Here is a 19,843-nt window from a genome sequence, read left to right as displayed (position 1 = left end):
TCTATCGGTTCAACCAGTAATTTATCAATTAAACCAATAAATCAATGAATCAGTAACTTGATCGGTTAGATCACCGATTTGATTCTGACAACTATGATCGAATCAACTAGATTCAATTTACATGTATATGTTGCAAAAGTAATAAATCGAATCAAATTTATTTAATTTACATTAACGTAAATCAAATTTAGTTGATTTAACTTACATAGATTTATTTTACGACTATGCATATAAGTTAATTCACTTTAAAATATTGGTATAATTTTGATCCTCAAGTGAATTGATGGTGTGAATTACCCTATTTTTTAAGATTGTTGATATCAAATACTAATAATTTTACCCAAAATTTTGGATGCATTACGTCTTAAATTTTTCCTTAAAACAATAAAAAATGACTTACCAAGCATACGTAAAAATAATATAACTAATGATCATAATTAATTACGTAGTCGGATAAAGAGAAAATAAAACACTACAAAAAAAAGGGATTAAAATGGCATTTATATTATGGCGGTTTTAAAGAACCGCCATAACATTTGAATATTCTAACATTTTTCATTGATGCCATAATTTATTTTTGGATTTGTGGCGATTTTTATAATTAGCGCGGTTTTGAACTGCCATTATCACCTAAGTATAAAACAAGAATTATCAATCCCTAATTTCAGAAACCCTTACTTCGTTGAAACACTACGCCGTGACGCTGTTCTCCTGGATGGCCTCTGCGACGATCTCCGATCCTCTTGCATTCTCCGACGATCTTCTCCGGTGACATCTCCTCCGGCATCGATCTCCATCGACGAAATCTCCTACAGTGGCGATTTCCTCTGATGACGTCTCCTCCATCTTCCTCTCCTTGTCGTCCTCTGTGTCTTCTCTGCCAAAATCATCAACGCCTTCCTCTACGACGATCCAGGTCAGCTTCCTTTCCTCTCCTTTCCTTCCTTTTTGACGAGTCTCTCCTTTCCTTCCTTTCCATTCAGATCCGCCGTTAGGGATTGCATTCCGCAGAAAAGGAATTCCTTTGTCAACTTCCAAACCAAAACCGGTGTAGAGGTTCATTCCTCCTCTTACGGTATCGCAATACATATTTTGGACATTTTGTCCGATTTCAACTTTTAGGGTTCGGAAGAAACTTTTGAAAGTGACGAGCAGCAATTCTATTGAGAAAATAGTTAAATGAAAATAATGCTCCTAAACTGTAGATGGTTACTGAATATCAAATGCTTTGAAGTGGTAAAACTGTAGATTCATCCTTATCTGAAGTTGGATATTTAATATTTTGGGTGATTGTATGGTATCAATTATCAAATGATACTGATAAGTTCTCCTCTTTTTAAACTATTTTTGGTTAATATTGAGTTATTGTTTGCATGCTCTATATAATTGGTTGGAAATGATAATGTTATTATTTTCAATGTTTCATTAGTTGTTTGATTGATAGAGCTTAATTAAGTGCAATAAGGCTAAGTAAAACTTGTATTTTGGGTTGACAGAAGACTTGATGGCCTGAATTTAGGTGGAGAGCTTGGTAGGAATTTGAATTTTCCATCCATCTTAGAAATGTAAGTGTTGTTTCAATTTCATTATTGTGTTTACTGATGAGTGACATGTTAAACATTGTTCTGTTTGATTAATCGAGAGAGTTTAGTACCTCTTAAGCACCAATTGTGTAATTATTTGAACTAAAAATTAAACTTTCTGTTTCTTGTGCAGTGATCTTAGCAACAACCACATTGGAGGGCCCATTCCATTCATTGTGTAATAAACATTGTGAATATACTGCTTAAAAAATAAATTATAAACATTGTGAATATACTGCTTTTGTGCTGTGTGCAGTTTGCCATTGTGAATTCACAGACCCTTGAAGAAGTTGCAAGACTTAAAAAGGTTCTTGCTTTTCTAGATCTGATGTTCACTTGTTCAACTTTGATTTTTGCTCTCTGCTGTTTACTTCTTAGGTGACCCTTTCTTCTGATTGCTCATTTTTATAAAGAGAATCTGTTGTCCTTTGTATTCCTCTTTTGCTGTCTAATTTTCTCTTTAATCCCAAAACAAAAAAATTATTGAGATTATCATGAACATCAGACCGTGATTTCAAAGTTAATAATAAAATGAGATCTCAAATAACCTGTTATTTTAACCATTTGCTAGCCTTAAAAGTTTTTAGACAGGATCTTTGTTTGTAAAAAGAAGAAAAACTATTTAGTTCTTGCTACCAAGGTAAGCTCAATAGCTCCCTTAAACCTGAGTATATGTGTTTAGGTGAAGCAGAATGCTTTCTAGAAAATGAAAGAAAACTATTTTAGATTCTTACTACAAGGGTAATCAAAATTGATAGTTCCCCTAAACTGGGAAGCCTTGTTATGATATTTCCTTTGGCTGTTATATCTTCGCTGAGGATTTCTTTTCATCTAACTTTAATTTTTTATCTTTGGTTAAAAATTGATGCTAATGCAACACATTTGATTTGGTGATATGGTTAAAAATTGATTTTGTTGTTTGCATATTGGAGAAAATTCTTAATCTAGGAGAAATTCAATGAATCTGTAAGTGATATACTGTTTTAGGTGGCACTGGTGTTGCTGCTGGCATTGAGCAATGAAGTAAGAGTTAATGGTTATGGTGGTTCTGAGCAATGTGAATATAGTCCAGAACTAGCTCCAAGACCACCAGTCTTAGTCTTATTAATTATATATATTCATCAGTTCAAATCTTTATAGTTCTGTGGCAGTCATTGTGTGTGAACTCAAACCCTTGTTACATCATTGTGTGTGAACTCAAACCCTGCCTTTTTTTCTTCTTTTTATTTTTAAAGAATACAAGAATTATAGATGTGCCTAAATCAATTCCCTCCTCCTTTCTTCTCTAATTGTTATTTTTGAGTTTTATGGAAAAAATAAATTAATATTGCCCTTTGTTTTTGAATTTTATGGAACAAGAATCAATACAGAACAACGCTGCCGGATTTGATGACTTTGGAATGAATTGTTGTTAAGATTTAAGCTGCGCGTTTCAAATTATGAATAACATTGTTGTTAATTAGTAATGGAATATAGACACTAGTTACACTCAGATACATGCAAATTTTCTAAATCAATTGTTAGGATATATATTTTGTATTGCTTTTCAATTGTAACTTTTTGAATTTTCTAAAATTTTTCTAATTATTCTTCAGTCTATATATTCCTTGTTTAATGCATAAGTAGTTTTATTCCTCAATTATAAGAAAGCAAAGAATTCCAAGCACGCAACTTTTTCCAAGGAATCTAAAGTCGTCTCAGCATCAATTTGAGCATTAGAATCAGACCCCAATTCCTCATTTTCCATCTTTCGGTTTTCACACTTTAGCCAAATTGGTTGTTTTAAGTTTATTTTAATTTCAGTTATTAAGTAGGATGCGACTATAATCTTTATTCATTTATTTTCCTTCTATATTTTGTAGAAAAAATTAATTTGCATATACACAACTACTTGAAAAAAAAAATTCACAAAACTATTATGACTGTCACAGAATTATCATTTGAAAGAGGTAATTATAATTTTCTTATATTTTCTTTTAGAATACTATTTAAGAAAGTAAGTTTTTAATATCTAATTTGCGCATACAAGAATAATTTTCTTGCACATATATATATATATATATAGAGAGAGAGAGATTTAATGAATAGATTTTTTATAATTCCTATTTGTAGTCTCTCTTAGTCATGTCAATCGATAAGTCATGGATTGAAAAACCACAAAATACGCATGAGTTTAAAGATGGTCTAAACAAGTTTTTGGATTTTTCTTTTGAGCATCGATCTCTCGGGGGTCGTCAGATTAAATGCTCTTGTCCGGTGTGTGGTTTTGGCAAGTGGAAAACAAGAGAAAAAGTTTTTGAACATTTAGTAGTCAAGCCATTTCCAGAAAATTACAAAGTTTGGTATTGGCATGGTGAAGAAGCAGTTGGAGTTGGATGGGTCACAAGCTCATCAAACTAGTCATATTGTACAAGATGATTCGACATCTCAACATCCAATGGTAACAATCCTCAATGACGCGTTTGGAGTTGTTGGACCTGACTTGAATGAAGATGGAGATGGAGATGGAGACAATGCAGAAAATGAAGAGCATAATGGAGAAAATTAGAATTTTACTAGTTGTTGGAAGATGGTAATGAACAATTGTATGAAGGGTGCACAACGTATTCAAAACTATCTTTCTTGATTAGTCTGTATCATATAAAGTGTTTATACAGAATAAGCGACAAAACCATGACCGAAATCCTCAAGTTAATAAAAGATGCTTTTGAAAATGCAAAGATTTCAAATACATTCTATGAGGCCAAGAAAATCATAAACAAACTAGGGCTTAATTATACCAAGATACCTGCTTGCCCTAATGACTGCATGTTATATTGGGGGGAGGATGAAGATTTGCAAGAATGCAAAAGATGCAAGACATCTAAATGGAGCGATGCTAAAGAGAATAAACCGGCAAAGATCTTGCGATATTTTCCACTAAAACTGAGACTTCAACGATTATTCATGTGTTCTAAGACTGTTCAATCAATGCGATGGCATGCTTCGGCAGAAAAGAAAGATTCGAAGATGAGGCATCCGCGGGATTCTGAAGCTTGGAAGACATTCGATTTACTTCATGATAGGTTTGCCGAAGATCCTCGAAATATACGTCTTGGTCTTGCAGCTGATGGATTCAACCCCTTTGGAGCTATGTGTACAAACTATAGCGTTTGGCCAATGGTGCTTATTCCATACAATCGACCTCCATGGGAGTGCATGAAGCCAACATCACTTATCTTGTCAATGATTATTCTCGGAGAGAAAATGCCGGAGAACAACATAGACGTATACTTACAACTTTTTATCAAAGAGTTAAAAGAGTTATAGCATGATGGTGTTCAAACATTAGATAGGTTCAAGAATGAAATATTTACATTGCGAGTAGCATTAATATGGATAATTAGTGATTTTTCAGGCCTTGGTAACTTATCTGGGTGGAACGTACACAGTAAATATGCTTGTCCCACATGTAACTTTAACACTGATTCATATAGATTAAAGCATGGTGGAAAATGGTGTTTTTTGGGGCATCGCCGTTTCTTAGAAAGGGGTCATAAGTTTAGGCTAAGTCGTGCAAAATTTAATAGAAAAGTTGAGTTGAGGGATTCTCCAGCAGCACTAACAGAGTCAGAAATATTGGAACAACTTGAAGGCATCAATGTTTCATTTGGGAAGGAACTACATGCAAATAAAGGTAAGAGGACTCGACGAAAAGTTGTTGAAGAAGATGATGAATCGGGGATATGGAGGAAGAAAAGCATATTTTTTTTATCTTCCTTATTAAGGGTCTAACTTATTGTGCTACAATCTAGATGTTATGCATATTGAAAAGAATGTTTGCGACAATGTGTTATACACTTTGCTCAATGAGACTGGAAGGTCAAAGGATATAATCTCAAAGCTCGTAAGAATCTTAAAGAAATGGGTATAAGGAAAGATTTATAGCCAGATGAAAATGGGAGATATCATCCCTTTTTGTTCACAATGTCAAATTTTATGAAAGATATATTCTTGCGTACTATAAAGAATATTAGAGTACCAGATGGTCTCTCGAGTAATATTTCACGGTGTGTTGACCTGAAGCAAAGAAAGCTCTCTGGATTGAAGAGCCATGATTGCTACGTCCTTATGCAGCAACTATTACCCATTTCCATACGTAATGTGCTACCAGATAAAGTTACTGCAGTTGTGCTCTAAAAGCTTAAGTCTTACAGAACTTGAGAAGCTCCAACCTTGAATAATCCTTACCCTTTGTCATTTAGAAATGTTGTTCCCTCATTCTTTCTTTACAATCATGGTTCATTTAACCTGTCATCTAGTTGATGAAGCAAAATTTGGAGGATCAGTACACTATAGGTGGATGTATCCTATTGAAAGATAAATATCTCTTTTCAAACATTGTTCATTTAACCTGTCACTTAGTTATATCTTGCTTACTAAAGCCAATTATACAAACTAGGTATTTTGGACATTTGAAGTTCTATGTACGAAACAAAGCTAAATCAGAAGGTTCTATAGCTGAGGGATATGTAGCTGAAGAAGCTCTTACATTTTGCTCTCGATACTTAGAAAGGATTGAGACAAGATTTAATAGGCCACCACGTGTTGATGATTGTCCAGATGGTAATTACAGTACACATGTGGATTCGCTTTTTTCACAAATGGGTAACTCTAAGGGAACTTTCACAGCATTTGAGTTGTCACTTATGAAAAAAAAAACAAGCACATCGTTATGTGATTCTAAATTGTCCATATGTTAAACTGTTCATTGAGTAAGTGCTTACGGATTTGTGTACATATTTTTTTATTTACTTGAAAATAGTTGTTTAGTTAGAGTTAAACTTTCATATTTGACAGTGACTTCAAAGATTTTGTACGAAGACGATCTAAAGGTAGAAAGCCTTCAAATGTAAAGATAGAAAAAAGAGTCAATAAAGATTTTGTAACTTGGTTTCCTACGCAGGTAACTAGAAAAGTGATAATTTTTTTGCTAATATTGAGCTAGTATTTGTGGATATAATAACTAATATCTTGTTCTATCATAATAGTTTATGAACTCAGATATTATGATTACTGTGCATGGATTTGAGATACTTAGCCAAAAATCATATAGTGTCCAAAAATCATGCAAACCATCAACCTCTAAAACCTTTTTTATTAATTTTGATTATAGATTTTCTTATCGTTCCTCTATTTCTTAGTTCTTGCTATTGATCAGATAATGTTGTAGTACACTAGTACAATAATGAAATATTGTGCTGAGCGCTTTCATATTAGCTCAATTAATTCATAAATAATTGAAGAAAGAAGGAAATGGAATGGAACTTTTCAGTTTGTGGCTGTGAGAAATCCTTTGATAGATTAGTTCTGTTTTTAATAAGGAAAATTTCAATAGCATTAGTGATAGGTGGAAGGGTAGAGAACTTTATAGGAAAAAATAAAATTCTATATTAAAATATATATCAATATATGTCTTTTTCTTGTATTTTTTGTACTCATAATAATTATATTTTTGTTGTAGGGATTGGATCAAGAGAGTGAGATTCCATCTCCAAAAGAGTTAGGAAGTAGGTCTTCTGGAGCAAACAACAAGGAAGCATGACATGCTTGCATGATAAAGAATTTATGTATTAAGGATTATATGTTAAGACGTATTATTGAAAAATCTTTGATACTTTGTTTTTGGATTATACCATTTTAATTATGACTTGGATTATGACTTTTGGATCATGTATGAATTAAAAATTATCTTATGATGTTTGATTTATGGCTATGCCTTTTGGTTATTACGAGATTTTTAAGTGAGTTTCGAAAATATCACTTTAAATTGGTGGTTTCAATCTTATTTTAAAAAGCATAAAATTGTCATCATAATTAGGTACAAACGGCGGTTAGAAACCCCCCTTTTAAATGAAAATGATGGCATTATACACTGGTAGAAACGGCAGTTAAAAACTGTCATTTTAAACGAAAATGATGCCATTATATTTTGGTAAAACCGGCGGTTAGAAACTGCCATTTTAAACACAAAAGATGTCATTATATCCTGGTAAAAATGGTAAAAATGGCGGTTATAATAGTAAAAACGGCGGTTAGAAACCGCCATTTTAAACAAAAATGATGCCACTACATAGGGGTGGCAAGCGGGGAAGCCAGCCTCGCTCCGCCCTACCAGAAGCCCGCCCTTTGGCAGGCTGACCTGCCCCGCCCCGTCTAGTGAGGCGGTCCCAGAATTTCAGCCCGCCCCGCCTAATGGCGGATTGGCGGGCCGGCGGGTTAAACCCACCAAATATCCTATTTTTTATTTTATTTTTAACTATTAAATAATATATATATAAAGGCATAAAAAATTTTCTTCTATTTTTTACTTTTAACTATTATAATTTCTAAAAGTATAAATAAATTATAATTTTTATATTCACAAACATTAAAGTCTTTGTAATTATAAATATTCTCAAAACAAAATAAACATAATCCAAAACATAATTATAAATATAGTCTCTAAAACAAAATAAACATAGTCCAAAATATTCAATTTTCATCTTCATTCTCTTGTAAGTTGGGTTGGGAGAAGTTAGATTTTGGCAAAAAAATTGTAAAAATACCCCTTGCCAAAGAAATACTAAGCCCGGCGGGGAAGCCCGCCCCGCCCTGCCAAAATCCGCAGTTTCAGCAGTGCTGGTTAGGCGGACTTTTGCTATTTGGCGGTCCCAATTTTCCAGCTCAGCCCGCCTTTTTTGGCGGGTTACGCGAGCCGACCCGATGGATTTAGGCCCGTTTGCCACCCCTACCACTACATCATGGTAAGAATGGTGGTTATAGCTGCCATTTTAAACAATTCAAAAAATCACTGTATTATCTATAGGTAATTGTGGCGGTTTTCTGAAAACCGCCGTAATAATCAGCATCGCGTCTAGAATATCGACGTTTCTTGGAGACACTGTTTTTGGTAATAATGGCGGTTGGAACCGCCGTAATTTCTAAAAAAACTGCCATTTTAACCTTTTTTGTAGTGGAAGTAGAATAAAAAAGAAGGAAGATTAAGAGAATAATGCAATATAATAATAGTAGCGATGAGATAATAATTGATTTATATACATAAAATAGTTAGAGAAGAGAATAACATAATACCAAAAAAGGATATAATGAAAATAAAAATAATAATTCTAAAAGTATAGTAAAATTAAAAATAATTTAAGATAATATAAAATTTAAAAAATACAATTTTTTTATCTATTAAAATTATAATAAAAAATACTTTAAATATAAATTTTTATATATATTCTAAATTAAATAAAGTTAAAAAAAACAAATATATTTAACAACATTTATAAATAACTACTTCATAAATAATATGTATAAATCTTCATTTTGATTTTATATTTTTGTTACATATTTTTAAGAACGTAACAGTTTTTTTTTTGTCATATCTTATTTAATTTAAGTTTATTTATTCCATACATTCTAAATGTTAAATAATTTATAGCTTTTTAAATTTAATATTTATTTTTTAATTAATAATTTAAAATTTAAAATTTTAAAAAATATATAATTTAATTTAAAAAAAAAGTGTTTGAACTTGCCTCCGTTAGTATGTATTATACCCAAAGTTTTAAAAATCGAACCGGTCATCGAACTGATTATCAAATCATTTTAATTACTAATTCATTAATTCGTTGATTCAACCGATTTAATCATAATTCAATCGAAACAACTGTTTTATAATAAATTAATATTTAAAATATAAATAAATACACTAAAATATAATTATAGTATAATATAAACTTTAAAATGTCATTTAAATTATAGGACTATTTAACTTAATTCATATATTTTCCAAAATCATACCACTACTATAACTAACCCAAGTACAAATTAATTGATAAACATTCATCCCTAATAATAAATTTTTTCCAGTACTACTATTTTTTTTTACATACTTATGATATTCATTTATCCATCAAAATCTAAAAAATTCAAAAAGAAAATACAAATACTAAAGTCAAATAATTAATTCATTACATTCATTGAAAGATTTTTCTAATTTCTTTTAGGCATTTGATCAAACACCATGTGTATGAGTGCTACAACGGCAGAATCTTAATAAGACAGCATCAGCAACAAGATTTTTCACAGCATCAAACACTAATGGAACTTTTGTTATTTTCAATGTTGAAATAAAAAATATAAGTTCGAATTTTGCAGGTAAAAAGAAATTAATAAAACAACATCATTAACGAGAGTTTTCACACCATCAGTAACAACAATGGCAATTTTAAAAATAGCAGTGAAAAACTAGCAAAACTAGATAAGAAACAAAAGCAAAACAACAACGTAATAAACAAGGGTTTAAAATGTAAGATACAAAACAAAAAACAACAAATGTTAAATTAAACTTTAAACGGTAGCAAGAAAAACAACGTAATAAAGAAGAAACCAGTACCAACAAGAACAATGAATAAAAATTACCTTTTACAGTTGAGGAAGATGGAGCACAAACTCGAACAGATGAGAGAAAGAGAGCACAAACGAGGACTGGAACTCAAACATGCGAGGAAGAGAGAGCACAGATGAGGAACTCGAAGTGGAAGACAAGGGCTGGAGCGCGGCAGAACAGAGGATGAATATCGATGGAAACGCGATGGAACAGAGGTTGAAAAGCAGCGGAAACGCGGCAAAAAGAGGTGGAATAGACGCATTGATGTGACGCTAGAGCAGCGCGAGCGGCGGCGGAGCAGACACAATAGCGCCGGTGGCTGGACAACTTGAAGAAGGGCGAGGAGATGGAGGCCTAGGGCTGCCTCTTTTTTGCATTTGAAGATCCAAGTTGTGACGGCGGCGAGAGTAGACCGGTGGCTCGACAGAAGTGAGGGAGTGAGCTCGAAGGTGATTGGAAGGAGTGCTACGCGTTGTGGAGTTATGGTTAGGTTGGTAATAGTTAGGGCTCTTAATGGCGCCATTTTTGCAAAAATTTAAAACATTGGCCGAGTTTCGGTTCGACGGTTCAACGTCAATTTTTTAAATTTTTGGTTTTAGAACTGTTATTTCCATCAGTTTGCAGTTATCCAGTCAATTTGAACTGATTTCAGAACCTTGATTATACCAATGAACAAATTATTTTATGTTAGATATATAGCATAGTGGACTCAAATCCCTCGCTAAGAGTTCTCTCAGTGGCTTACCTAACCATCATACTTCATAAATTTGGATGACCCTTTTTTTTTTATTATACTATGTTTATACTAAAATCAACCATCAAAATTTGTTACTAATATAAAATACATGTTAGAATATAAATACACTTTGAAAATAAATTGAACTACACATGTATTTATACACAAATATATTAGTAGTTGATTTTACTGGTTAATTTTGGGGTACAAATAGTATTTTTGTTTTTTTGTTTTTTTTTTATTTGGTTGGATGATACTTTAATTTCTCCTTTCCATTATTTTATAAATTAATATTTTTTCTATTGACGCTATTCTTCGTTCGAGGGAAGTCACCATATTTTTTTTTATTATTCACCAGCATTCTGTTCTAAACAAGTGATGATAATGCCATATATGTAGTTATTGTCGGGACAATTTCTTAACTCTACCATTGATGTGAATTTCTTACAGTACAGGCATTTCATTGTTTTGAACTTCGAACCGCCACTTTCTGCAGAAGTTCTAGTCACAGGTTTGTGGCATCATTGCTTCAAATGTCATTCTCTAATTGCATACTTAAGTTAATCCTAAGCAGCATATATATGTGAATGTCATTTCCCCAACATAAGCAAGCATCACATTGGAGATAAAACTAAATTTTCAGATATCAAGAAAATGAATAAGTAGAAGCTTTATTCATTATATTCTTCTCCGCCAAGGATTTTCAGGTCTCACGAGAACGATGCTGCTATTCATTATATATGTCATTTCTCTAACAAGAAAATGAAGTAGAAGCATTATTCATTACTCTCCGCCAAACATTTTCAGGTTTCAATGCTGCTTTTTTCAGCTACCTGGCAGGAAAACTGGGACAAATGGAAGATCCGCATTATGGTTCTCTGGAGCCTCACATTGCAAACCATCCTCATCTTTCTTGGAAGCAAGAGAAAGCGCAGCAGAAACATCTTGCTCCGATTCATACTTTGGATATCCTACATGTATGCAGATTGGCTTGCAACAATCTCACTCGGCGTCATTTCAAGCAAAGTAACAGAACAGAACAGTGATTCTGTTGCGCCAAAGCAAGTCGTTATGGCTCTCTGGGCCCCACTTCTTCTCCTTCACCTCGGCGGCCCGGACACCATAACGGCTTATTCAATGGAAGACAATCAGCTGTGGCCAAGGAAATTGATAACCTTTGGTTTTCAAGTCATGGTTGCCATTTATATCCTTATCAGAGCATGGACGCCGAACACCGACTTGAATGTTTTGGCAATACCAATATTAATAGCTGGTATTGTCAAAATTGGGGAGAGAATTTGGGGTTTAAGATCAGCAAGCAACCAACGTTTCAAGGAATCCTTGTTTCCGGAGCCGGATCCAGGGCCTAATTATGCGAGATACATGGAGTCCTACATGGCTGCATCTCGAGAAGGTTTCTCTGTTAACGTAGAAAGCCTAATTGAATCTCCCTATGTCGGTGATCAAACTCATGCTGCCGCTGAAGGGAACATTATTCCGTTACCGGAAACCGACACTTTCGGTGGAACTCAAGTTGTGACCACTGCTGACAAGTTCTTGAAGACTTTCAAGCGACTTTTCGCTGATCTCATTCTCACCGTCCACGATGTCTTGGAAAGCAGACTGTCTTTACAAAATGCGAAAAGCGAGCAAGTTTTCGAGGTGATGGAGGTTGAGCTTGGTTTCATGTATGATCTGTTCTACACAAAGGCGAAACTGGTTTATTCCTCTATTGGTGTTTTTTTCCGCTTCTTAACGCTATCGTGCAGTGTCAGTGTGCTGTGTGCGTTCTATGTCATGGAGAAGAGTCCGTATCCGAAAGCCGAATTGATCATCACATATGTGTTGCTGTATGGATCTGTCTTCCTAGAATTGTATTCAATATTTTCTTTATTCTTCTCAGATTGGACAAAACTATTGCTGAGTAAGCACAAGAACAGAGTGGCTTCTCTTTTGATTTCGGCCGTTTCGAAACTCCAATTCGGAGAAAACAACAAGTGGTCAGGGAGAATTGGCCAGTTTAACCTCATAAGCTTTTGCTTGAAAGCCAAGAGGGAAAGATGCGGCGTCCTTTACAAGATTTCAAGACATAAATTCTGCCTCAAGTGTAGAAATGCTTTCAAAAATGGTGTGGCCAAGTGTTGTGTTGCTCAAATGATTCAAGGTGTTTATCAAGACTAACAGAAATTCACGCATGACGATTTTGAGATTGTAGATGATGACCTCAAGAATATCATCTTTCAGCACTTGAGAACAAAAATCGAACTCGTCGCGAAAGAGATTAAGGATGAGATGAAGGTGGCAAACGAGATAAAGAAATTTTGCAACCACAGAGGCGGCCAAGTGCTTCAAACTTTAGATGATGATGATGTAAGGTGGAGTGTTGAGAAAGAATTTGACAAGAGCGTTCTTCTTTGGCACATAGCAACTGAATTATGCTACATTTCAGACACCGGTGATTTAACCGGGAAACCGAATTACAAAAAAGCAAGCAAATTATTATCAGATTATATGCTGCATCTTTTGGTTATGAGTCCGTTCATGCTGCCGAATGGAATTGGGGAGATCAGGTTCCAAGACACGTGCGCGGAGGCGATTGAATTTTTCAAGGAGAGAAGATCCATACAGAACATGAACAAAGCTTGCAAGAAGCTACTCAAGATTTGCAAGGAGAGTAAGAAGGTTCCTCCTTCACAGGTAAAAGGAGATAAAAGCAAGTCACTGTTTTTCGAAGGGTGCATGCTGGCAACACTAATCAGAGAGTTGAAGGAAAAGAAAGATTGGAGGGAAAACCAGATGTGGAAGGTAATTAGTGAAGTGTGGGTTGAAATGCTGGCTTATGCTGCTTGCCACTGTAATGGGATTCATCATGCTCAGCAGCTAAGGCGTGGTGGAGAGCTTCTTACACATGTTTGGCTTCTTATGGCACATCTTGGTATGACGGATCAGTTTCAAATCTGAGGGGCATGGAAGGAAAAAGTTGATACGCAAGTGAATCGAGTTTAAGGGAAAGATCCAGTAACAAAACTGCTATCAACATTAGAAATCAACAATCAAATTAGCTGTAGTTGATTAGATAAGTGATTTTTTATGTACACCTACTATAACTGATCTAGTAATTCAAGCAATAATTCATTGACATTGTAATGTTCATAAGAACATATGTACTCAAATTATGTTCTTTAAATTTAAGTTAAATCTACATTGTGCTCTCTCAAGATCAATTGATATTAGGTTTAATTTTAAGGTTATGTAATAGTTGAGTTAAATTTATAAATAGATCTCTATTTTAAAATTTTGAAGTCTTTCACCTTAACAAAAGTTTATAACTAAGTCTTTATCGTTAGAAAAATAGATTTTAATTTTGATTCAAGTGTATATAAATATATATATATATTTTTTTGATGAACAGGGAGTCGAGAACCCAAAACTAACTACAACCCCTTACAAAAGGAATACCCGAACAATCATGCGCCAACATATGGAGGATGTCAGGAGGAGCAGCATCAAAGAGGTGGACACCAAAAGGCAACTTATGTCCTTTTTTTGGCAAGATGATCCGCTACAAAATTTGCTTCACGAAGAGTATGGGACCATTGAATATTAGGAATACGACCCGCTAACATGCAGATATCAGCAACCAGAGGAGCACAAGGATGGGAATCAGAACACCCTTTTTTAATGAAGTTTAAAGCCGAGATAGAATCTGACTCCACAATGATGTTCGTGATATTATTAGCCGTCGCAACTTGTAAGCCATGAATAATACCCCAGAGCTCTGCTTGCATTATAGAGCAGCTCCCCAAATTGCAAGTGAACCCCTTCAAAAAGTGACCAAGATGGTTTCTAATAGCACCACCACAAGCAGCACCATTTGAGTGAGAAACAAACGAACCGTCCACATTGAGCTTGAGACAACCCTCTATAGGAGGAAACCAGCGAACCAATCTACTTTCTGTCGGAGCATTATATTGTGAATGTTGAAAATTATTGATAAGTTTATTGAACTCACTATGACATACCCTCACTTGAACCAGCCGCACAGAGGCTGGGGTATTATCATTGTCAAAAACAAACTTATTACGAAAATACCATAGGGAGGAGATAGTAACTCCAAAGAGACAAGGCCAATCTCCTTTCCAGGTAAGATTTAGTATCAACCAGTCGTAAAGGTTCAGATTGAAGAAATTCACAAGACCAACGTTACATAACAGGGGAACCCAGATTCTCCTAGCAAACTGACAATCGCGGAGGACATGAATGATGGATTCGTCACAAGTGTTGCAACACGGACAGATTGCAATATTGGAAAGGTGACGTTGGGTTCTTTCCAAATTTGTCAAGATAGCACCGTGAGAGGTCAGCCACATAAAAGACTGGATCCTTTCAGGTCCTTTCCAAGACCAGATCGGGCTGAACAACCTATCATTCTGACTAGAAGAGTCTCCATTGAGCTTCTGGTATGTCTTCTTCAGGTTGAAGGCTCCATTTGAGGAAAGGTTCCAAGCAATATGATCACTTTGTTTCCAAGGTGAGGGGGTGCAATAGCCACTATCTTTTTAATAACATCCTCGGCCAGCCAAGCCTTTAGCTTCCCCACGTCCCAGTTCCCTGTGACCAAAAGAAAGTCTGTAAGAAAACTAAACTCATCAATATTACAACTAACCTTATTAGCATGTGGCACCAACGGCCCTAACTCAGGGACCCAGTTATGGTTCCAAAAATTAATTTTGGATCCATCTCCAATTCTCCAGATGTGGTTTTGTTGAACTTCCGGCCAAACTCTGCAAATGCCTTTCCAAAAATTTGATTCTTGTCTCTTCCTTTCCACTCTTGGAATAATGTCATTCCCTCCGTTGTATTTTGAGCGAACCACCTTCGCCCAAAGAGAATCCCTCCTTTCTACTAGGCCCCAACCCGCTTTCACCATGAACGCGTGGTTCATAGTGCTGGCGTGGCGAATACCTAACCCTCCTGACTTTTTAGGCTTGCAAACTTTATCCTAGCTTAGAAGGTGAATCCTTCTGGAGCTGTTAGTTTCACCCCAAAGAAAACTCCTGCATTTACAATCAATAACATTACAAGTAGAGACAGGTAACAAAGCAGTTTGCATAGTATAAGTAGGTAAAGAAGAAAGAACAGATTTCACCAAAGTCGCTCTGCCAGCTAAGGATAAGGATGAGGCCTTCCAAGAATTTAATCTCGCATTCAACTTGTTAATGATATCGTTGAAAGTATGCTTCAAAACTTTGGAATGTAAGAGAGGAACCCCCAAGTATTTACCGAGATCATCCGTCCTGGAGAAGTGCAAAGCACTACTGATTTCGATGCGCACATTGCTACCCACATTCTTGGAGAAGAACACTCTAGTTTTTTTCTAACTAACTCTCTAACCAGAACTATCACAAAAGGCTGCCAAGCACTTGTTAATAATCTCAGCTTGTTCAAGTCTAGCTTCTGAGAAAAGAATGAGATCATCTGCAAAACACAAATGAGATAAGGCAGGCCCATCCCTTTTAAGGTGAATAGGTTTCCAGAAGCCATGATCAACTGTCGCATTAATGAGCTGAGAGAGCCTTTCTATACAGAGGACAAAAATATAAGGGGAGATAGGGTTTCCTTGATGAATGCCTCTAAAAGGAGTAAATTCATCAAGTTCTTCACCGTTCCATAATACTCTCATTCTGGCTGTAGAAATGCAATGAAGAATAAGATTAACCATCTGAGAAAGGAAACCAATATCCTTGAGCGTGTCTTCAACAAAACCCCACTTGAGCCTATCATAAGCCTTCTCCAAATCAATTTTGATAGCCATCCACCCTCTCGAACCATTTTTATTTCTCATTGAATGAATCACCTCCTGAGCAATAATAATATTATCAGAGCTTTGTCTTCCTGGATCAAAACTACATTGGGTGGGCTAGACAATATTGTTCATGAGCTTCCGCAGTCGATTAGCAATAATCTTGGTAACCACTTTATAAGTAACATTACAAAGACTGATGGGGCACATTTGCCTGAGGCTGGTAACCGGGTTAGATTTAGGAATAAGGGTGATAAGTGTTTCATTAATTTCCCTAACTTTCTCTGGCTCCACAAAAATTTGTTGCACCAAGGAGCACAGGTCAGTTCCAACACGATCCCACTGACTTTGATAAAAAACAGCTTGGAGGCCATTTCTTTCCGGTGCTTTAAAACTTCCCATATTAAAAATAACTTCCTTAATCTCCATATTAGAAACCATGCTGCCGATCTGACTGAGCTCTTCACTACTAACGTTAGGAAAGGAATTATTGAGAACAAAGGGAACCTCAGGCAAGGAGTCCTTATAAAGATCCACAAAAAAATTCTTAGCTAAGTCTTCTAATAACTTTGGCTCAGTGATCAAATTACCGAAATCATCAATGAGGGAAGTTACTTTATTCCTTCTTCTCCTAACCATAGTTGAGCTATGGAAAAATTTTGTGTTTCGGTCACCAAATTCAATCTATTTACATCTTGATTTTTGAAACCAAAATAATTCTTCATGAGTCAGAACCTCCTCATATTCTTCCCAAAGCTGATTCTGAAGGTTCTCCAGAAAATAATTATGATTAACACTAGTAGCCAAACTGGAGGCAATACCTTGAAGCCTTCTCAAGAGAGTTCTTTTTCTCTTGAAAATATCCCCAAAAATTTTTGTATTCCAATATTTTAAATAATTTTTAAAGCTGACAACTCCACTGTTCCAAGAAGAAGAGACATCCCAGGAATTAGAAACCAAATTTGAAAAGTCCGGATGCGCCAGCCAAGCCGCAACAAACCGAAAAGGCCTCTAATTCCTATTTTGAAAGGAAGCAACGTGTGGTTGCAGACAAATAGGAGAGTGATCAAAATTAAAATTGGGCAAATGCCTCAGGGTTCCCTCAGGGAACGCTAATTGCCACTCCAAATTGCTCAACCCTCTATCCAATCTCTCAACAATGTTACCTCTTCTCCAAGTAAATGGCCAACCCACAAAACCCAGATCAATAAGCCCACAGTCTGAGATACAACTCTGGAAATCAGGACAAGCACTATGAACAACATTAGTAGAGCCTCCCCTTCGTTCATAATCGTGGAGCTTAGCATTGAAATCACCTAGAAGACACCAAGGAATGGTAATATTACCCGCCAGGGATCGCAACTTACTCCAAAGGATTCTTGTGTTAACGCGATGGGGGCTACCATACACCGCAGATAGGAGCCAGGGGGTCGAGTTGCCACCAACAACCTTGAGATGCACCATCTGGCTATTATGATCCAGGACATCAATCTTCCAAGTACCAGAATCCCAGAGGCACCAGATCCCACCAGATCTGCCATTAAAAGAGCTATCAAACCCTATATTATTCCTAATCCAAAAGCCACGTGACCCACTTATCTGAGGCTCTAACAGAATAATGAAATTAACACTGTATTCTTTTCTGAGGTCTCTAATAAGAGAGTGGAAAAATTTACTACCGGCACCCCGACAATTCCAACAGATAACATTCATTATAACAAGCAAAAAAGGATAGGAGAGTCACCAGTGACAACGTTACACCTGGGTATGAGACCCTGACTTGCCATTCTGCTTACCAAGGGATAAATCCCTCTCTTTGATTTTCTTACCACCAGAATCAATCATACTCTCATCTGGGGGCCTATCAAGATCTTTCCCTGGACTCCGCACAGCCTCTATTTTCATATGAGATTCAGAGGAGCTTGCATTCATCAGTAGAGGATTATTCCTCACCACAAAACCTTCACGACCTGTGGCAACTTGCTTCATAGCAACAAAAGCCTCATTCTGCTCTCTTTGAAGTTTTCGCATATACTCTATCACTACCCCTTCCATCTCATTAGTTTCAGGAGACTTTTTCATAGGAGACACGGTGACAAAGCTCTTGGAAGCTTCAAGAGAGGAGGAAGGATTCTTGATGATCATTTTAGGATTAGGCTTTAACCCTTTTTCAGATCCTTGTGGCCCAACTTTATTAAAGGGGCCCATTTTACCACTTTGTGGATTTTTACCTGCACCAGCCCGTAAGACTTTTTTTTAATGATTTTTTATTCACTATCAAGGCCTTTGAGGCCTCGGGCCCACTTGAAGCTATAATGGCTTCCTCTTGCATGGAATTCTTAGCCGAAGAATTTATTCCTTCCTCATTCAAAGTAATAAAACGTGAGCCATTGGCATTGGTGGGCATATCTTCCTCATATTCTCTTTCCTGATTATTAGGTAGATCTTGACCAATCATGCCTCCAATCTTTCCTTGATTATTCATGCCCTTTTTCTGCCTAAAGTTACGTTTAACTAACATCCATGGCCCAAAATCAGGGGAAATTTGATTCTCTTGATTACCACCGCTAGAATCTTGATTCTTTCCATTTTGGTTCTCAGTCTCGACGGATGGTGGATCTTCGGAAACCATAGTGTTCCCTTCCGCGCCAGCTTCCTGGCTCGCCGTCTTTCCCACTGGCTCATCAGTGCACAAATCAGACCTGTGACCATACTTGCCGCAGGAGAAGCAAATTTGGTGCAGTCCTTCATATTCAATATAGAGTTCTGATCCAAGAACCGAGATCCTAGGGACAAGTTTTTTGGCAAGGTCAATTTCGACACAAATCCTAGCAAAGCGTCCTCTAGAATGGATTGAGGTTGACCGATCAATTTTGAGCATGTGACCAATAGTAGACCCAACTCTCCATAGAAATTTCTGGTTATAGAGCTCAATAGGGAGGTTTGGTATCCGAATTCAGGCAGCAATTTTCCTCACTGCTTTCTCAGATTCCAAGAAAAAGGTCGTCATCTTTGCACAATGAGATAGTGTCCGGCAATCATCCAAGGTCCTTTCATTAAAGCATGAGAGTAGTCTTCCGCATCTGCAAAGTGAACCAAAAAATAATCACGATCCATATCAATAACATTAATAGAGCCTTTCTTACCCCAGTCTCTCTTTAAACGTTGTTCCATAAATCCTAAGCCAACTCTTTTGCCCAAAAGCTTGACATAGAATGCGGATCTCCATGGTTTACACTACTCGTCGAACTCTTCCTTCGAAATAGGAATGGTGGGACAAGGATTGAACGGTTCCTCTTCAT

The 19,843-nt window shown here is 36.0% G+C and overlaps 3 protein-coding genes and 2 long non-coding RNA genes across 6 annotated transcripts; 4 read left to right on the top strand and 1 right to left on the bottom strand.

Annotated features, from left to right (window-relative positions):
• The first annotated feature begins 628 nt into the window (after nucleotides 1-628).
• On the top strand, nucleotides 629-2,845 carry LOC112777032 (uncharacterized). 2 transcript variants are annotated; one of them, XR_011877399.1, is made up of 5 exons: nucleotides 629-916; nucleotides 1,497-1,565; nucleotides 1,717-1,761; nucleotides 1,840-1,890; nucleotides 2,571-2,845. It is a non-coding gene; the product is annotated as an uncharacterized lncRNA (long non-coding RNA). The 2 variants fall into 2 exon arrangements; XR_011877398.1 differs by lacking the exon at nucleotides 2,571-2,845 and having other exon boundaries at nucleotides 666-916; nucleotides 1,717-1,905.
• Nucleotides 2,846-4,256: 1,411 nt separating this feature from the next.
• LOC140173174 (uncharacterized) lies at nucleotides 4,257-7,167 on the top strand. Its single transcript, XM_072228298.1, has 8 exons — nucleotides 4,257-4,885; nucleotides 5,060-5,259; nucleotides 5,378-5,490; nucleotides 5,592-5,741; nucleotides 5,885-5,910; nucleotides 6,025-6,264; nucleotides 6,423-6,528; nucleotides 7,087-7,167. The coding sequence occupies exons 1-8, from the start codon at nucleotides 4,257-4,259 to the stop codon at nucleotides 7,165-7,167; spliced, it is 1,545 nt and encodes a 514-aa protein (XP_072084399.1).
• A 2,854-nt stretch (nucleotides 7,168-10,021) lies between these two features.
• LOC112775164 (uncharacterized) lies at nucleotides 10,022-13,980 on the top strand. The gene is made up of 2 exons (XM_025818653.3): nucleotides 10,022-11,249; nucleotides 11,546-13,980. The coding sequence occupies exon 2, from the start codon at nucleotides 11,552-11,554 to the stop codon at nucleotides 12,917-12,919; it is 1,368 nt and encodes a 455-aa protein (XP_025674438.1). The 5' UTR covers nucleotides 10,022-11,249; nucleotides 11,546-11,551; the 3' UTR covers nucleotides 12,920-13,980.
• Nucleotides 13,031-13,699, top strand: LOC140182171 (uncharacterized). Its single transcript, XM_072228297.1, has one exon. It carries the CDS (start codon nucleotides 13,031-13,033, stop codon nucleotides 13,697-13,699), a length of 669 nt encoding a protein of 222 aa, XP_072084398.1.
• Nucleotides 13,981-14,671: 691 nt separating the features above from the next.
• LOC140181997 (uncharacterized) lies at nucleotides 14,672-18,672 on the bottom strand. Its single transcript, XR_011877759.1, has 2 exons — nucleotides 18,286-18,672; nucleotides 14,672-18,075 (listed from the first exon to the last, which is right to left on the bottom strand). It is a non-coding gene; the product is annotated as an uncharacterized lncRNA (long non-coding RNA).
• Nucleotides 18,673-19,843: the final 1,171 nt, after the last annotated feature.

The sequence above is a fragment of the Arachis hypogaea genome, chromosome 19 (genome assembly GCF_003086295.3).
Source record: "Arachis hypogaea cultivar Tifrunner chromosome 19, arahy.Tifrunner.gnm2.J5K5, whole genome shotgun sequence".
Classification (NCBI taxonomy): Eukaryota; Viridiplantae; Streptophyta; class Magnoliopsida; order Fabales; family Fabaceae; genus Arachis; species Arachis hypogaea.
The sequence above is the reverse complement of the archived record's forward strand: the minus strand, read 5'-3'. Positions and strand labels throughout refer to the sequence as shown.